The sequence below is a fragment of the Hipposideros armiger genome, unplaced genomic scaffold (assembly GCF_001890085.2).
Source record: "Hipposideros armiger isolate ML-2016 unplaced genomic scaffold, ASM189008v1 scaffold_16, whole genome shotgun sequence".
Lineage (NCBI taxonomy): Eukaryota > Metazoa > Chordata > Mammalia > Chiroptera > Hipposideridae > Hipposideros > Hipposideros armiger.
This window is the reverse complement of record NW_017731366.1, coordinates 2,983,187-3,003,550: the sequence shown is the minus strand read 5'-3', so window position 1 is coordinate 3,003,550 and position 20,364 is coordinate 2,983,187. Positions and strand designations below refer to the sequence as shown.

Sequence of the window (20,364 nt, the reverse complement as noted above, 5' to 3'; positions counted from 1 at the left end):
CTGTAGAGAGCAGTGTCACTGGCCCTCATATGTGGGATCTGAACCGGGGCCCTCTGGCATCCCAAGCCAACTCTCAACCACCGCGCCACTCGGCCGGCTTTTACTTTTATTCTTGAGGTATATTTTTGGTGGCTATAAAATTTTGTGTTGATTATTTTTTCTTTCACCATGTTAAGAATTTTCTTCCACTGTTCCCTGATCTTAATTGTTTCTGATGAAAAACTAGAAGTAATTCATATAATTGTTCTCCAACCTGTAATGTGTTATTTTTTCTTTTCTGAATACTTTCAAGATTTCTCTTTACTTTTAGTTTCATCAGTTTGACTATGGTGTTATTAGTCATCATCTTTATATTTATGTTGGAGTTCATTGAACTTCTAGAATCTATAAATTTATCTTTCACTAAATTTTGGGGAAATTTTGGCCACTAGTTAAACATTTTGTTTTCCGTCTCATTATTTTCTCAACTTCTGGGTTTAACTAAACATGTTATACATTTGGTATTGTCACCCAGATCTCACAAGATCCATTTTTCTTATTAGCAGTCATTTTCCTCTTATTTCTTCAGATTGGATAATTTCAGTTGATTTATTTTGAAGTATAGATTCTTTTCTGTTGTTACCCATCTGCTTTTAATCTCATTCAGCATAATTTTATTTTCAGAAATTGTTTTAATAGAATTTCAGTTTTTTAAAATTTTCTGGGTATTTTTTTTTATATACTAAGATTTCTTAGCTTTGTATTTATTACAAGCATAGTTATACTTACTACTTTAAAATTCTCGCTTGCCAATTCCAACATCTGGCTTAGTCTCCTGTGACTATTGAGAATGGGTCACATTTTTCATGTTCATTGTGTGTCTAGTAATTTTGGATTTTATCTTAGACATGGTGAATGTAATGTTTTGAATACTCTGGTTTCTGTTATATTCCTCTGAATACGCTGATTTTTGTTGTTGTTTACTTTTTTGTTAAATCATGAAGTTAACTTAGTTGAATTAAAATTGTAAAAATCCTATCTCTGGGGGGCAGTTGAAATATTAGTTGAATTTTTTAGTCCTTAGCTATTTGGAGTCTGCCCTTTACATGCATAATGTAGGACTCAGCCAGAAATTTGAACAGAGTTTACATATTGACTTTTAGCTCGGGCTGGCTGAATGGCTTAGTTGGTTAAGAGCTGGCTCAAGAGTGCGAGCTCTGAGCAACAGGGTCGCTGGTTTGATTCCCACATAGGCCTGAGCTGAGCTGCCGACAGGTGGCAGGATGGCTCAGCTAAAAACAAAACAAAACAAATTTTAGCTCCCTCCTCTGAGTCTTTTCCAGGACTCCCTTTTCCTTTTCCTGTTGCGATGGATGCCCTGAGTCTTTCTTCTGGTTTTTAATGCCAAAGATCCTAAATTTTTGTTGGAGTTATAGCTGTCCTCCATGGCACAAACTTGGTCTTTCCCTCAGAAAAGAAGCTGATAATATGGGAAACTTTCTTATTGCTGTTTCCTTTTTCCAAGTGTTGGCCCCCTGCAGAATCTGCCTTCTTTCTGTTACTCTCCAGTGCCTGCAGATAGTTGTTTTTTATAGTTATCTGTAGGATCATCACTCTGGTAGAGGCTTTCTTGTCAATACTGTAAGACAGGATTTGAAAATTTTAGTTTTTAAAAGCATGTAGTATATACTACTTAATACTGTCATTTGTTTAATACAAAGAATAGCTGGATTAGAGTAGAGAAATAGTTTTATTGTAATAATTAGAAATTAGAAATAAGGTTGACTATATCTACAGAAGCAGAGATTGTAGGGATAGGAAGGACCCCATCCTTGGATATTAGAGTAGATGTATTTAGATTTGTTATATTACCTGAGGAGACTTGAATAATCAAGACTTGATTTGCACCTTTAAGACTTTCACTTGAAAACACCTTTTCATTAAACCTTAATTTCCTCTAAATAGTTGACAACATATGTATCTCTTATGTATCATTTTAACTGAGAGTACTTATTTGTAAAGAATCCTATTTAGATGCTGGCTTCAGTTATTAATGAATCCATAACTAATAAATCCTTTCAGTTACTTTTTAAGCATATTTTTATTTTATAGTACAAAACATACACTAAATGTATATAATAAAATCTACTTATTATAGGTCTCGGTCAAGACCTCGTCCACGTTCCCATAGTCGAAGCAGTGAAAGGTCCAGTCACAGAAGAACCCGTAGTCGATCTCGGGATAGAGAACGACGTAAAGGCAGAGATAAGGAGAAAAGAGAAAAGGAGAAGGATAAAGGCAAGGACAAGGAATTACACAACATCAAACGTGGGTAAGTTGAAGCAATCTTAAGCAGTGATGACTCAGTGATTCCATGGCAGTATTCAAATTAAATTTGCATTCTCGGAAGTTTTTCATAGACAGAAAAAAGAGGAGGATATAGTAGATTAAGAAGAAAGGATAAATCAAAATAGTTACCTCAAATGTTTACCATGTTATTTACTATTGGTTAGTCTTCTTTCAATTTGGAATGGGGATTTGGTCAATACTAAGAGACTTGTGTATGTTAGAGTGTATATGTACACGAGACCCAGAATTTATTTTTTCTGGAATTGATTTTACTGATACAATTATTCTAGCTCTATCCATTTTGAGGGTGAAATCCATTCATAACTGTTTATTAAGTTAAAAGATGTTAAAACGAAACAAAATATTGATTAGTAGCTTAAATTATAGCTTCTGGTTTGTTTTACTCAAAACTGACATTGGGGTCTTTTACTTAATGAAGTAGTATATCTTGGAATTTACCCCCTTTTGTCAGTCTTTCAACACCTTTATATATATTCACTTTAATGCTTTAATGAAAAGTGTTTATCTTTAATGTATAAATCAGCTTTCAGTGTTAAATTGAGGAGCTTACCAGGATCTAGGATATGGTTCCTTGAGATCTTGATTCTATGAAGAATTAAGTTTATTAAATGATATGAACTCTTCTCTCATTTTTTTCCCAGTTGTCTCTGTGTTTATTTTTTTATTTCTAGATTTACAGTGATATTATATAAACCTGCCTAGATTATTGGTTTTTACATCTTCATTGAAGTGATAAATTTGTGGTGGATTTTGGAAGAAGATTAACATTATTATGTAACTTTCCTTTTTCTGATTACCCCACAACCATTAACACAAATTGAGTGGTTGTGATCCTGCAAAATTCTGAGTTCTGCCCTCTTCTCGTTTTATAGGTTGTTGAATGTTACAGGAGAAGAGATAGGTTTGGATATCTGGCTATAAGGATAGGGAGACTGAGTTAGCCAGAGTTGATAGAATGGACTGAGGATCAGAGAGGGCATGGGGGATATCTGTTGATAAAGGGAGAGATTCGGGAGGGTGATAGGTTTGAAGAGAGGACGCAGAGTAAGTTTCTGAGCCTGAAAAATATGGACCAAAAGGATGAATAAATTATATCAAGGAACTGCCTTGCTGCTTGTTCCTTAGTTTCCTTCTTTGAGTTTCTACTTTAGCTATTGCATGGCAATGAGAAATATGACTATGATTTTTACTGATCATTAAATTTTTGCTTTCTACCTCACTAACTTTTAATTTTTTAGAATAATATTTGAACAGTTGATGTAAAATTCACATTCCATAAAGTATTATTTTGGGGATTTTAAAGGTAAGAGAAATGAGAATATGAATAAAACAGTGGAGGTCAGGTGGTTTCAGGAAAGGCTCTCAGAAGGTGACACTAATCTCAAAGGTCTGGGCCAGCTTTATAGGTTAGACTCTTTCATCACTCAGCTGATTATGTTCAAGAGGCTGATTTCTGGATGACAGGTTCACAAGATAATCATGTTGTATTTGTCACTATTTCCTCCATGTCAGCAAAGGCAGAGAACAAGGTTAAAAAAAAGAAAGGTCAGTTGAAGGGCCCTGGGTACTGATGCCAAAAAGCTCTGAGTAGCCTGATTCAGTCACTTCCACGGTTTTAGTGGACCTTAGTCCCGGGTGGTGCTATGTTAGGGTGCCCTCTTTCCTGGTTTAGTGCTGAGGACACGCAAATTCGTACCTTTTTGGTATGACCTGAAGTCAGGATTTTTTTGGGGTTAGTGTATATATTTAATATGGTAGTATTTACAGAGGGTGCCAAAAATACTGTATTAAAATTGTAATACTCAATATATACTGATAACAAAAGATGAATACAAATCATGTGTATACTATTTTTTGGCACCCCGGTATATATATGTACAGATGCACCCTGCTTTACTCCAAAAATAATTTATCTTTTTTTTTTTCCTAAACCATATGGGTTTATTTCTTAAACCTGAGCCATTCAGGGCAGAGAATGTGTCTTTATATTCTTGTATTACTCAGAGTACCTAATGTACATGTTTGTTTTTAGTAAATACTTACTGATTATTAATCAGATATGCTCATTCATTCGTTCACTTGTTCAGTCAACAGTATTTAAATGCCTTCTGTTTATCAACTATGATTTTGGGTAATTGGGGACGTAATGGTAGGCCAGTCCTACTTGGGAATTTCATGCAGGTGGCAAACATCAACATAAATAGAAGGGAAGATATAGAGTAAAATCTTGGATTGCAAGTAACTTGGTTTGTGAGTGTTCTGAACACAAGACGAGCAAACATTTCTAATAGATTTTAACTTGGTAAATGAATCATGTCTTGCAATACGAGTAGTTTGTTTCTGGAGCGAATTATGTTCGCAAACCAAGGTATGACTGTATAAGTAATTACAGTGAAATCAGATGAATGTTTCCATAAGAAACTATGGAAACATCGTATGAGTTAGGATGCTTTGGCCGTAGGTAACAAAATCTAACTAATAGTAGTTTAAACCAGGGACAGCAAAGTTTTCTGTAAAGGGCTAGATAGTAAATAATTTAGGCTTTCTGGGCCGTATGTCTGTTGCAACTGCTGAACTCTGCCCTTTTGGCACAAAAGCAGCCATAGATAATACTAAATGAACAGCATGGCTGTGTTCCAATAAAATAGGAAAAATATAATTACAAAAATAAGCAGTTGACTAGATTTGGCCCAAGGGTTGTAGTTTGTCAACATCTGGCTTAAGCCCTAAGTACATTTACTGCTAATATAACAGTTTGGAGCTAAGCAGACCTGGGTCCTTTCTTTCCTTCCAACAGGCTAATCTCAGCATGTCAGCTTTCATGCTCAGTCTTGACACATTCTGGTTGAAAGGTATTTCTAGGAACATTAAATAGGTTGATCTACACTAGTCAGCATGTCAGGGAGGGTCCCTCAGAAAAAGAGATGTTTATTCACTGAAGGAAGGAAGAGATGGGAAAGAATGGTGTATGCAACATGAACTTCATATGGAAATACTTGGCGGCAAGGAAGGTGGGTGTGGCGTATTTGAGGAACTGAAGTCTAATGGGGCTTGGTTTAGAGTAGATGAGCAATAATGATGAGAGATGATTATTGCAGTACCTCATTAGTTATGTCAAAGAATTTGGAATTCTAAAAGCAGTGAGAAGCCAATGAAGTTTCAAGTAGAGCAATAATATGATCAGTTCTACATGAAGTACGAACAAAATGCTTTACTTACAGTGGACATAATAATAATAAGGCATCTAACATTTTCAATATATTTTCTGAGTATCAGAAATTTTGCTAAGCTGTTGACGTGCATTATCTCACTTGAAACAGTTGCTTTTATTAATCCTGTTTCTACAGATGAAGGCTGTGATCAGTAAATGACAGTCTTCCAATTCAGATTCACTGACCACAGCACCGTGACTCCTTAACAGCACACTCTATCCTCGCTTCTGTAGTAATCCATAATTATTGATGAAATATAGTGCTTGAGATCAAGTGATACACTACGCTTAAACTTGCCTAGAAAATAGCTAAAAACTGAAAGAATTTTCTGTGCCTTATTTTTCTTTGATCAGGCCAGAAATGTATTTTATTAATAAAAGATTCCTTCTTATTTCTCTTTCTTCCTTCCTTCCTTTCCCACATCAGCATTTCATCTGTTTATTTAGAATTATATTTAATTTTATTTAATAAACCCACAAAAAATTTCTAGACTTTAGTTACATTTATTTCTAGGATGGTTTCATTGGCTGTCTCATTCCAGATGGTTTAAAAAAACAACAATACGTGGGTAGAGAGAAAGTAAAAAAGATTCACAAAATTCAGTTTAATTAAGACTTAGGTATTACTTCATTATAATTGTACAACCCAATGATAGATATTTTTGCTTGTGTTAAACAACCTAAGATGTTTCCTCACATAAGAGATAATCCATATACTTCTGCTTCTTTATGCATAACAATCTTTGTTTTTATCAAACCAATTTGAAAATATCAGTATTATATAAATATTGATAGAACATAAAACACACATTTATAAAGTACAAAGCAAGGAGAGTAAGTACAATAATGATAAAGGAGTATTTTATAAATTGGGAAAAATAAAAACAGAGAAAGGAATGCTCAAGCAGAAATTAATGAGCCTAATAATAAGGAAGAGCTTTTTTTGTTAGACTTGTGAGAAAAAAGATTAGAAATTAGATAATTCTGAAAAACCTTTTTAAAATGGCAGCAAATTAAGTACAGTTCTGAAAATTCCTGGAACATTTGAATTATTTTAATTAGAATTTGCCTTATAATGTCATAAGTTGATCTACTCATTTTATTAATCTGCTGAATAAGGGAGAACTAATATAAACTGGAGGAGTAACAGGAGTTTGTAAAGACTAAAAGGTGACTCTTCTGACAACACTTTGTGAATGGTTAAGAAAGACATCATCCAACTCTTGTCTTAGATTTTTATCAAGAAGGTTTAATGACTTTAATTTTTAATGTTTTACATTTATAATTTTTAAGAGTATTTTATTTTTTAAACATTGCTACAGAGTTTTCTTGTTTTTGTTAGTTTTTACTCTAAATTTTAAAAATTTAATTATCATATTGTAATTGTATTTCTTTTATGGGGACATGTCTTTGCAATATGAAAACAAATTTTAATAATAGAGTTATTAAGTTGAAATGGGACTCTTAATGTTATTTTGTTAAGCACATTTTTATTGAATCAAAAATCAGAAACATGAAACTTGTCATGGCATCTCATCATTGCAACACCATTGATGATTGTGAACATTGTACAACCCATCTGTGTCTTCTGTGGATTATTATATTATTGGGCCTTCTTTTGCAATATTTTAACCAAACTCCATAAAGTATAGTTGACTACTACAAAAAAGTCTTTTAAAGACTTTTAAAAATAATTAGTTGTGAATAAAGATGTCCATACCACCAGTGACATTCTACTATTGGGTTGTCGGAAAAGTCATGATGCATTTTTGCAACAAAAAACATAGAAAAAATACATCATGACTTTTCTGACAACGCAGTATTTATTTTAAATCACAGAGCCATCCTTGAGAGTAAAATTTGGATTGTTAAATCTATTTTCAATCATGATTTAAATCACTAGCCAGGGAAATTTGGTTTAAGCAGTGATTGCCTAGTAAAATGCTTTCTTAATTTGAGTAACTTTAGGATTCATGACGAACCTAATTTAGTGTTCCTAAGTGTTTTCTCCCTTGTGACTTGCTACTATGTAAGGTTTTCACTTTTTTTTTTTTTTAAAGATTTTTATTGGGAAATTAGGGGATGGGAACAGCACTTGCGGAATTGGGGGAAGGGGAACAGACAAGTTGCTGTCCTTTTGTTCTTCAGTCTAGTTGTGGAGGACGTTGCTTCACTGGCCCAAGTTGGCACCATCATGGCGCTCTTCCTGGGTGAGGCAGATCAGTTGCCCGCTTCTGGATGGCCGCTCACAGCGGCTGCTGGCCGCTCACGCTGGCTGCTGGCTACACACGGTAGCCCATGGCAACCCACTGCAACAGGGGCTGCAGCCTACACCACCGTCGCCGGCGACTCACAGCAGCCCAGCTCCAGTTTGAGCTGTTGTTCAGCATCTTAGCTGTAGAGGGCAGTGTCACTGGCCCTCATATGTGGGATCCGAACCAGGGCTCTCTGGCGTTCTAAGCCAGCTCTTAACCAACGTGCCACTTGGCCAGCCCTAAGGTTTTCACTTTTATTATTCCCTTATTAGGTTTTTGGTAGGTGGATACTGTTCTCAGAAATACACCATCAAGACTTCTGGAATATTTTGTTCAAACAGTTGAGTTTATACTTTTTTTTACTTTATATAAGTTTCTGTTGCTTTGTACTTTTAGAGAGAGGTAAGAATTTCTCCCTGGACATACATATCTGTATCCTGACAACTGAAGTAGTTCTTTTGGTGGGTATTGGGCGGGGCATATATTTAAAGAGAATTTCTTATACTGAAATGTGAATCCCACTAAATCTTTAGATCTTCCTGAGAATACTCGTACAGATAGAAGCTGCTGGGATAGCAGTGAAACTTGGGCTTCATATATATAGCCCACAGCCTGTAGTTACCTGTTCAGAAAATCTTTCATTAAAAAGTTGAATATGCCATGTAACTATAAGTTATATTAGTTATATCACTACTATTTTAGGTATGCCTTTCTAGACTAAAAATGCAGAAAGCATATCAATGGAGGCAACATATACTTTTTGTTCATAGGAATTGCTACTTTTGAACATGTAGCTGTTCTGAATAGTGGATCTTTTTAAAAAGTGTGCTAAGGTGTTTAGATTCTGGGAAAGTTACATTGCAAAAATTACAATTGTTGCTCATTTTAAATCATTTACAATTATTTTCCTTACAGGACAATTTATTCTCTTTGAGTCTTAATTTATTCTTCTGTTAAATGGGGATAACAATATTTAAAAAGCTTTAAGTATTAGAAACAGTGTTTATTAGAAGTCCAGTACCATGTAGCAATCATATTTTATAGACATGTTAGTTATGGCTTTGACCTTGGCAATGTTCCAGTGTCTTCAATTGTAAAGTTTCATGCAATAAATTCCTGTTGATGAGGTTTTTCCTACCTAGTACTTGGCAGAAGATGTTGATAGTGATTTGGGAATGCTGGGCTCCAGGTTTTGACAGCAGCTACGTGTTATTAGAGCCTGTCATATTTTTTCTTACCTCTTATTTCTTTATGCAGCAGGAAGTCATTTATGCTAATTTACCCCTATTTGCATATAGGTTATAGAGTTCTGTGGTGCAGAGCTTGCTTAGAACTCCTTTTAAGTGTCTATTTGGATCAAAGCAGGGCTGTGTGATAGCTGTTGTCTGACACCAAGCTGTGTGGTGTTGTTTTCATTAAACATTTATCACACTTCGAATGTGACAGCAGGCAACTTTGTGCCAGGATAACATGTTTTCATGCAAAATTTATTGAAAAAGACGAGACTTTGTAAAGAGATCTTGTTGCCTTTCACAGACTTTGTAAAGAGATCTTGTTGCCTTTCACCAGTGGCGAAGGGTAAATGTTTGGTTCGAAACAAGTATACCTTTAACACGTGTCATTGTAACATGCAAAAAGAAGCTTCGTTCTGACAATTTTGTTAAGCAGGTAAACAATACATCTTTAAATAAGTGTGTGTAGTGGATTTTCCTTCCTTGTTGAATTAAAGTTTTTACAATTTCCTTGTGAATTGAATGAATTCCATAACAGTGGTCCATTATATTGTTGAACATTTTATATTGCAATGAAGTTGACCACCCAATTTTCATTATATAGGCTTGATTATGTGTCACGAGGTGATATTTTATTCAACAGAAACAATCTAATTGTTTCAAAAGTGTGAGGTCAAGAAAGGGAATCTAACGTAACAAAAAGAATAATCAGCAAAAGCAGGAGACAAGGATTTCGTAAATTCTCCCCCAGGTCACCACCTTTCTCTTATTCATTGCATCAGTACTTTAAATTATCCCAAGTTTGCCCGATGGGATTTGATTTGAATTACACCTGATAGAGCACTAAATGGCATGAATTATAGGTTCAATCTTTTTTTTTTTTTTTGTGATTGCCTGACTAGGAAAAGCCTTGGAATGAGAGAAGTTACTTTAATTTTCCTTTTTCATTCCATAGGAGGCTGAGGAATTACGGTTATGTGACGAGGTTAGTGAGAGAGTAAAAGTAGTTTCATGCCGGACTTTTTAGTAAGTTTTATCATATGGAATATAAAAAATTTGGCGAGACCCTTTTCAATACGTATTACAAAAATTACGTTGGCATTAATATTCAAATATAAAAGGTGAGAAGAAATGAGTTGTGAGTAATAGGAGGAACTTCATCTCAGGAACCATATAGAATCCACAAGAACCCTCCAATTCTGACTCATGGTGCTTTGGAGCTATTAAAGGATAGTTTTTAAAAAAGGTATACTCATGACTTACAAATATACATAAACACACACCAAAGGTATTCTTTAGCTCATTAATTAATGAGGGAACCAGTAAGATGTTACAAATAGCTCAAAGGAGAATCCAAGTGTAGGTTACATATGTAGGCCACCGGGAATTCAGACACAAAATTGCTGAATAGATTCAAAACAGCGTTTTTCCACATAGGGGGGAGAAATCAGTTACAATGCTCCTGGACATTTGCTTATCTATGAAAAAACAATCATTTGCATTGCTATTAATTATCTATAATTTGTGGAATTTAAAAATATCTCAGACAAGGAAAGGCAGAAAGGTTGAGATAACTTGGGGAGATACCTTAGGCAGGACACCCAGCAGTCTTTCCTGGTTGTCTGAGTCATTTAAAATTTTTTCCTGACAGAATAAGTTATTGTCTTTGACCCTTACATTTATTCTTCTGTAAAATGGGGATAATGATCATTGAAAAGCTGTAAATTCTGGAAGCAGTATGTATAAGAAGGCCAGTGCTGTGTAGTAGGATCTCAATAGATGGTTATTTTATTTTTTATTAGTAACACAAATTTAATGATGGATTCTTGTGATTACCAGTTTCTCAACTATCATCCTTTTTTCTTATTTTTGTGTCTTTTTAAAGGCAGTTCCCTCAGCCTGAAATACTCCTTCTTTTCCACCTCGCCTGCCAGGTCCACTTATCTTTTGGGGCTCACTCTGGATGTCACTTCCTTCGCGAAGCATTCTCTGCCCCTCTGTGGTGTGCCCTGCAGTTAGTGCCCGTGGTATCTGTACCTAATCGGAATAGACAGTTTTGCAATTGGGTAACTACAGAATTTTGTAGTTGCCAGGTTAGATTCACCTTGTCTGTCTTACTCAGTAGTCTATTTACTTGGATCATAACATGTACTTAAATATTTGTAGAATGAATGAATGAATGAATGAATGAATAAATAAATAAATTAGAAGTTGTTTCTAGGTATTAAAATCCAGCTTTTATGCATTTAAAAATGATAAAATTGAATTTTTGGTATTAGGAAAATAACCAACTTTTTTCTACTATTTCATGCCTGGTTTAAGTGTGCATGTGCACACATATAAATGTATACCATGTCCATCAAGTCTCCAGACTACATTTTTGAAAAGTCTATGTAACTTCCATTATCTCTTTTCCGTACTTTAACTGTTACTAATCATGCTACAATTAATATCATTTAGTATCAGTTGTTTAAAAAACTGAATGTCATTTCTAGGATTTATATTTTAAATACTGGTTAAAATTCCAGTCCTCATTGCTGACCCTTCATGTCTAGTCTAATTTATTTCAGGATCTTAATTGGTATTAACTACTCTGTGGATTTGGCACATAGTTACAGAGAATACTACTAGACTTAAAAGTGCTATTCCATAGGGATCTTTTATTGAAGGCCTTGGTGTTTGCCTTCGGTTAGGTTATGGATGGTTTTATAAGCTAAAAATCCTGCACTATTGTTAGAGGAATATAGAGGGAATAAACTTGGGGTGCAAGCCAAGTCTTTGACTCCTAAATCAACAAGCAGTTTCCCTAAAAGCTAAGCTGTTGCTTATAATTAATTACTCACTATAGTTCTAATTTTTACCTCATTGTGAAGCACCTTGAGTATCCCAGATATGAATGATGCTAATCCACATAGAAGCAACCTATTCAGTATTTAAAAAAATCTAGTTTCATTTCTCACAGGCTTTCTTCCCAGTCTAGTGATCATTGGAGTTGCATTGCAAAATAGAACAGATTGGAATAAACCATAATGTATGGTTGACATTTTAGACAAATCTTGGTCAGCACAAATAGAGAAGTTTAACTCCTTTGATTAAACAGCAAAGACTAGAAAGTAGATATCTAGGTAGTGATCTATTTTGACATCCTAATGTGATATTATAGGAGAGTTTTAAAGTGGCTGGTGTAAGTGTTCTTAATATCCTAGTAAATGGAGAGTGGATAGCCAGATGATAGGAATAACATACGTCTCTTTGGATAGATAGAGGTTATGGGGTACACTTTTCCACTAAAGCAGAGTTGTAGTACATTACATTCATGTAAATGTTGTTAATATACCTTAGATTTCAAGGCATTGAAGGTATATAAAAAAAAAGAAAAACTCCAGATGGTGCCATTGAGGTTAATGCTTTTCATTTAGTGCTGAGGATGTGATATGGTCCTTGGGTCCCGCGATTGCATGTAACTGTAGGGAGGCTGGGATGAATCTGTTAGAGGTTGGACCTTGTGGCTATGAACACAGAGCCCTTTCTAAATATTGTTACGTATGTGATGATCACTAATACAGCAGGTGCAGTTAGGGAAATACAACGAGTGCTGCTTTTTAAATTCTTTCTGAACTCCCAGAGGAGGTTTTGAAATGACAGCCCCTAGCCCCTACTGATATGCCAGCCTGTGAAAGGCCACGTGGAAGTAGATCATGTAAATCAACTTGGTTGTCATGTTGCAACCTTAGCTCCTTTTTCTTGAGAAAGAAGAAAGGAAGGCATCTGACATTAGAAAAGTAGTCGATGTCAAATTTTAAAAAGTAGTGTGTATTTGGAATAAGCCAAAGGTGAAACATATATTGTAACTACTTAGAAATTAAATCCACTCAAGAAAAATAAGGATAGAAGAAGAATATTTTTATCATTCAAAGCTGTCTAGAAAAAGAAGAGTAGTGCTTTTTGCTCAAATTTTAAGTAACTGTTTGATTATTTACTCTTTAAATGAAGATGTTTAAATTTCATCCATCAATCAGTAGTGTTAGGTCCAGTAAATTGCCACCTGCAAAGTTAATTTGAAAAATCGTCATGGCTTAAGCTAAACCTAGAGGAATTATACTGATATTATAGCACAAGATGTGTGCTTTTGAAAATAAAGCAATGTAATGGTAAAATATTTACCATTAATACTGTTTTTTAGAAATTTTCATATACTTTTTTTCTCTATTAGGTTTTTCTTTAGGTAGGATTTATTGAGATATAATTTATATATGGTAAAATTAACTCTTAGTTATATAATTCTGTGAGTTTTGACAAACTACAGTCATGTAACTCTCATCACAATCAAGATACAAAGTACTGTATTTCCCCATGTATAAGATGCACCCTTTTCCAAAAAATTTGGGGTCTAAAAACTGGGTGTGTTTTATGCAGTGGTTGTAGATTTTTTTACTTGCATTTCCCACTTTTTTGCGCTTGTTTTTGTGCTCATTGTTGTAGTTTTTTTACAACGCACCTAGTTTTTAGACCCCAAATTTTTCAAAAAAGGGTGCGTCTTATACATGGGGAAATACGGTATTTCCATCACCCTAAAAAGTTTCTTCATACTCCATGTGGAATCTTTTTCTCCCACTGCCATTCCTTGTCAAACTGAAAAGTTTTACCTTTTCTCATTGTCATATAAATGGAATCATATAGTATGCAGCCTGTTGTATCTGGCTACTTTCACTTAGCATAATGCTTCTGAGATAAACTCAGGCTGTTCATGTATCAGTTTGTTCATTTATATTGTTAAGTAGTATTCCATTTTATGGTTGTATTACAAATTATTATCCATTTAGCAGTTTAAGAGTTAGAGAGTATATTATATTTCTCTATATTGTAGAATAATTTCTGTAATTTTAGTGTTATTTCTTTCTTGAATGTTTGGTAAAATTCATATATGAAGCCACTTAAAGATATTTTGTAGATTTAATTTCTCTAATAGTTATAGGACTAATCAGATTTCTATTTCTTTTTGTGTCAGTTTTGGTAAGTTGTATTTTTTTTTTAAATTAAAGTATCAGGGTGACAATGGTTAGTAAAGTCACATAGGTTTCAGGTGTACAGTTCTATAATACATCAGCTATATATCACATTGTGTGTTCACAACCTAGATCCCTTCTTCCATCACCATATATTTGACCCCATTTACTGTCATCTAGCAGCCCCCCTCTCCCCTTATCCTCTGGTAACTACTAAACTATTGTCTGTGTCTATGAGTTTTTGTTTCTTTGTTTGTCTTGTTCCTTTGTTGTTTTCAGTTTTATATCCCACATATCAGTGAAATCATGTGGTTCTTGACTTTTTCTAACTTATTTCGCTCAGCATAATAACCTCAAGATCTATCCATGTTGTCACAAATGGCACTATTTCATCTTTTCTTATGGCAGAATAGTATTCCATTGTGTATATATATACCACATCTTCTTTATCGTCTCGTCTGTTGAGGGACACTTTGGTTGTTTCCATGTCTTGGCCACAGTAAATAAAGCTGCAGTGATCATCGGAGCACATATATCTTTCCAGATAAATGTTTTCAGATTTTTTGAGTAGATACCCAGGAGAGGGATTGCTGGGTCATACAGTAATTCTATTCTTAATTTTTGGAGGGACCTCCACACTTCCTTTCATAGTTGCTGCACCAATCTGCATTCCCACCAACAGTGTCTGAGAGTTTCTTTTTCTCCACAGCCTCTCCAATACTTGTTATTATTTGTCTTGTTGAGGATAGCCATTCTAACAGTGTGAGGTGATATCTCATTGTGGTTTTGATTTGCATTTCTCTGATGATTAGTGATGTTGAGCATCTTTTCATATGTCTATTGGCCATCAGTATGTCCTCTTTGGAGAAATGTCTATTCAGGTCCTCTGCCCACTTTTTAATTGGATTGTTTTTTTTGTTGTTGTTGTTGTTGAGCTGTATGAGTTCCTTATATATTTTGGATATTAGCCCCTTATTTAGGCATTTGCAAAAATCTCCTATTCACTTGGTTGGCTTTTTATTTTGTTATACCAAGCATATTCTCTGGTTACAAGGTAAGTTGTATTTTTAAAATTTCCCTAGGTATTTGTTTATTTTCTCTAAATATTCCATTTTTTTTGACATACTTTAAAAAATAATATCCTATAAAGATTTGTATATTACTAATTGTATGGTGATAATCCTTTTCCCATCCTAATATTAATTATTTGTGTGTTTTTGTCTTAACCAACGTTATTGGGAATTTATTAATTTTATTAGTTTTTACAACCAACCAATCTTTGGCTTTTTTGATTTTTTGTATTTTGTGTTTGTTTTCATTAATTCTCACTGTTCTTCTAAATTTTATTTTTCTCCTTTTAATTTCTTTAGGTTTAATGTACTGTTCATTTTCTACTATCTTGAGAAAGACAGTTAGCTCATTTGTTTTGAGTTTTTCTTATTTTCTAATATATTCACCTAAGGTTATGCATTTTCCTCTAATCATAGTTTTAGCTACATCCCATAAGTTTGATGTAGAAAATTTTCATTATAATTTAGTTCAAAATATTTTCTAATTTCCATTTCAACATTTCCTTTAACTTATGAGTTATTTAGGAGAATATTTCTTTTCAAACATATAGGGATTATTAAATTATATTTGTTATGTTTAATTTTAAAGTTAGCATTAATAAATATTCACTTCTTTTGGGTTGGACAGGTCTATAAATTTCAACATGTGTATAGATTCATGTGACTACTACCACAATCAAGACACAGAACAGTTTTATCACCCCCCCCCAAAAAAAATCCCTTGTGTTATTTTTTTTTGAATTTATACTCTGCCCATTCCTAGCACCTGGCAACCATACTTTTTTTTGTTACTAAATGTTTACAGGTTTATCTTTTTGAAAATGTTATATGAATGAATCATACAGCATGTACCTTTCAGACTGATTCCATTCCCTCAGCGTAACGCATTTAAAATTTGTTCAAGTTTTTCGGGTTGTTGGAAAAGTCATGATGTATTTTTCCTATGTTTTTCTTTGCAAAAATGCATCATTACTTTTCCGACAACCCAATAGCAAGCTCAACAATTCATTCCTTTTTATTGCTGAATAGTATTCCATTATATTGATGTGCCACTGTTTATTCTTACTTGTTGCGGACATTTGTTGATTATGGATAGAACTGCTATAAACATTCAGGTACAGGGTTTGCTGTGAATATATGTTTGCATTTCTTTCAGTAAATAATTAGATGAGGAATTGATGTCAAATATAATGAGTGTACATTTATCTTTATAGGAACCTGCCAAACTGTATTCCAGGGTTGTTGTACTAGTTTGCATTTTTACCAGCAATGTATAAGAGTTTCAGATGCTCTGCATTCTGATCAGCACTTGGTGATTTAAATATTGTTCACCTCAGCCATTCATGTTGGTGTAGAGTGGTATCTCATCATGGCTTTAATTTGAATTTATAATGCTAATAATGTTGAACATCTTTTCATATGCTTATTTGCAATCCGTATATGTGTTCAACTTTTGCCCATTTTAAAATTAGGTTATAATTTCTGTTGACTGACGAAAATAACTCTCCAAAAATGATGCACAAAAGAAAAGCGTTTATTCGGAGGAAGGAAAAAAAAAGAAACAAACAACCACCGCAGTGCGAACAAACTGCACCACTCAGGTACCGGGGCTCCTACCAGCCACCCGCCTGGAGAAATGGAGAGAGCTATTTCAAGATGGCTCTTTCTATTTATATCATCTCTTCACTCCCCAAGCCCTGCAAGCAATCACAAAGTTAAACATGGAGTCAGGGTCACAGAGTTAATAAGGGGCCCAGCTGCACCCACAGTCCTCCCAACTCTAGTCAAGCATCACAAAATGCCTCACTGGTGAATTTTTGCAAGGTATTTATATATTCTGCATACAAGTGTTTTGTTGACTATGATTTGAAAGTGGGGTTGAGCACCTTTTCATGTGTTTATTGGTCATATATATTTCTTCTTTTGTAAACTATTGAAATCATTCACTCACTTTTTAATGTGTTTTTCTTACTATTAAAGTGTGAAAGGTCCTTATATTAATATATTTTGAGTACAAGTCATTTGTCTGATATATGTATTGTAAATATTTTTTCCTAATCTTTGGCTCGTATTTTCATTTTCTTAATGGTGTTATTTGCAGAGCAAAAGTTTTCATTTTGATGAAGTTCAATTTATCGATTATGTCTTTAATATACCATGCTTGTGGTGGCATGTATAAGAATTCTTTGGCTAACCTCAGGTCATGAAGACTTTTTCCTACATTTTCTTCAAAAAATTTTATAGTTTTAAAATTTATGTTTAGGGTTAATACCCATTTTGAGTTACTTTTTGTATGAGGTGTTAGGTTTAGGTTTAGGTTTTTATTTTTGGGGTTTTTTTTGCATGTGGATGTTCAAATGTTTAGTTTTTCCAAAACAGTTTGTTGAAAAGACTGTAATTCCTTTATTGAATTACCTTTGCACTTCTGTCAAAAATCAATTGGTCGTATTTGTTTGGGTCTATTTCTGGGTTCTCAGTTCTGTTTCAGTTATCTATTTGTTTATCCCTTTGCCAATACCACATTGTTTTGTTCACTATAGCTGTATTATAAGTTTAAAATCAGTTGCGTGGTTCTTCCAACCTTATGCATTTTAAAAAGATTGTTTTAGCTGTTCTGTTGGGTTGTTGGAAAAGTCATGACGTATATTTTTTTATGTTTTTCGTTGCAAAAATGCATCATGACTTTTCCAACAACCCAATAGTTCTTTGGCCTTTGCATATACATTTTAATATTTTTGCCTATATGTACAAAAAAAATCAAATTAGTTTATATGATAAAAATCATGTTGATTGGAATTGTATTAAGTTTATAGATTAATTTGGGAAGAATTGATATGAACATAGTTTGATTTTTTTAATTAAACTTTTTTCTTTTTAACATACAGATTCTGTACATATTTTGTTAGGTTATATGACGTATGATCAAAATACACAGTGAATGTTTAAATTAAAAAACTTTATTACAGTAAAAGACACATTGCCATTAATTCCCTTCAAAATATTCCCCCCCGCCCCTTGCTTCAAACACACTTACTTATCCCATCATTCTTGCCACTTTATGAAGCAGTTCTGGAGGTCCTCTTTTGGGAGTGTCTTTAGTTGTGCTGTCATGGCTGCCTCGATGTCCTGAATCAATTAAAAATGTGTACCTTTCATGGTCATTTTGACTTTGGGGAAGAGCCAGAAGTTGCACAGTGCAAGATCCTGTGAATAAGGTGGATGAGGACACACCATAATGTTTTTATCTGACAGAAATTGCTGTACAAGAAGTGATATGTGACATAGAGCCTTTCCATTGTGATCATAAACTACGGTGAATGCTGCTGCTGAGTACCATCCAACAGAAAGACAGGGATCTTCAATATGGGAAGCGGCACATCGAACCTTAGTAACAGTGTGTGACAAATTTCAACTTGTTCTGTGCAGCCAGTTGGGTGTGACCTACGGTTGAGAGAAAGTGTGTTTTAAAGTGCGCCGTAAATCATCCTTCATCATGACAATGCTCTTGTCACACGTGGCTTCTGGTATGGCAGTTTCTGTCAAATAAAAACCTTATGCTGTGTCCTCATCCACCTTATTCACCGGATCTGGAACCATGCAACTTCTGGCTCTTCCCCAAAGTCAAAATGATTCAGGACATCGAGGCAGCCACTGCTGGGCAACTACAAACAATCATGAAAGAGGACTTCCAGATCTGCTTCATAAAGTGGCAAGAATGATGGAATAAGTGTGTTCGAAGTGAGGGGAAGTATTTTGAGGGGGATTAATGGCAATGTGTCTTTTGCTGTAATAAAATTAAAAATTTTTTTAAATATTCACCATATTGTTTGATCACACCTTGTACCTAAGTATTTTGGGGGAGCTATTTAATTAATTTATTTATTTTATTTTATTTTTTTTAGCTGAGCCATCCTGCCACCTGTTGGCAGCTCAGCAGCAGCTCAGCTCGGGCTGGGACTTGAACCGCTGTTGCTCAGAGCTCAAACTCTTGATGCTCAGAGCTTAAACTCTTGAGCAAGTTCTTAACCAACTGAGCCACTCAGCCAGCCCTGGGGGAGCTATTTTAAATGATACTGTTTTAAACTTTAAATTTCTAATTGTTTATTGCTAGTGTATAGAAATGTGATACACACACACACACACACACACACACACACGTGCCAAAAAAATGTATACACATTTTAAGAAAGGAAGACATATTAAAATTGTGATACTCAATATATATCCATAACAAAAGTCATGTTTGACTTCTACAATTACAAGAGATGCTCAAAGTGGTTACCATCAGCGTCCAGATGCTTCTGATTACGGCAGACTACTGCTTGAGCAATGCTGACCAAAGTGTCCTCTTGTATACATTTTTTTGGCACCCCAGTATATATATAATTGAAGTATAATTTCTGTGTGTGTGTTCACATGTGTGCATGTGTGTACTGTCTTTGTATGCTGTAACATTACTAAATGTACTTATTAGTTCTAGGAGTTTGTGGTAGATTCCTTGGAACTTGTTACATATACAATTGTGTCACCTACAGATAGGGACAATTTTATTTTATCCTTTCTAAATTGTATGCTTTTATTTTTCTTGCCTTAGTACACTGACTAGGACTTCCAGTTCTATTTTCAACAGAAATGATTAGCAAGGACATTTTAGGAGGAAAGCATTCAATTTTTCATCATGAAGATAGGTGTTCGCTGTATATTTTTTATGTCCTTTCTCATGTTGAGGAAGTTTTCTTCTGTTCTGTTTTTACTAAGAGTTTGAGTCTTGTGATGGATTAATGGATGCTAAAATTTGTCAAATGCCTTTCCAGCATCAACTGACAGAATCGTGTTTTTTTTCTTCTTTAGACTTTTAATATGATAGATTATATTGATTTACTTTCGAATATTGAACTACCTTTGCACTCCTGAGATAAATCTCATTTGGTTGTAGTGTATTCTTTAATATATTTTTGGATTCAGTTTGGGGGAATAGAGGGAGGGGTCTTAGGAAAACCCTGAAATTATAATCATTAGGTTTCTCACATTAAATCAATTACCCTGTTGTGTAGTTTCTACATTTTCCACATGCAGAGACATTGGTGATGTAATATAGTCAAGGTATTACCACCTAACAGATGACCTCCCTCCCTTCTGTCACTTGTACATAAAATATTTATTAAGTACCTACTGTGCCAGGCACTGAACCACCGGGTCTTGGAGATCCCGTAGTGATTAATAACAGTTATGGTGCCTGAC

At 34.4% G+C, this 20,364-nt stretch overlaps 1 protein-coding gene across 1 annotated transcript in view; it reads left to right on the top strand.

Annotated features, from left to right (window-relative positions):
* Window positions 1-20,364, top strand: part of RSRC1 (arginine and serine rich coiled-coil 1) — a 393,493-nt gene that overhangs the window by 93,481 nt on the left and 279,648 nt on the right. The window contains exon 4 of the mRNA XM_019626528.1: window positions 2,138-2,311. Within this exon, the coding sequence (XP_019482073.1) occupies window positions 2,138-2,311 (174 nt within the window). The remainder of the gene's footprint in view (window positions 1-2,137; window positions 2,312-20,364) is intronic.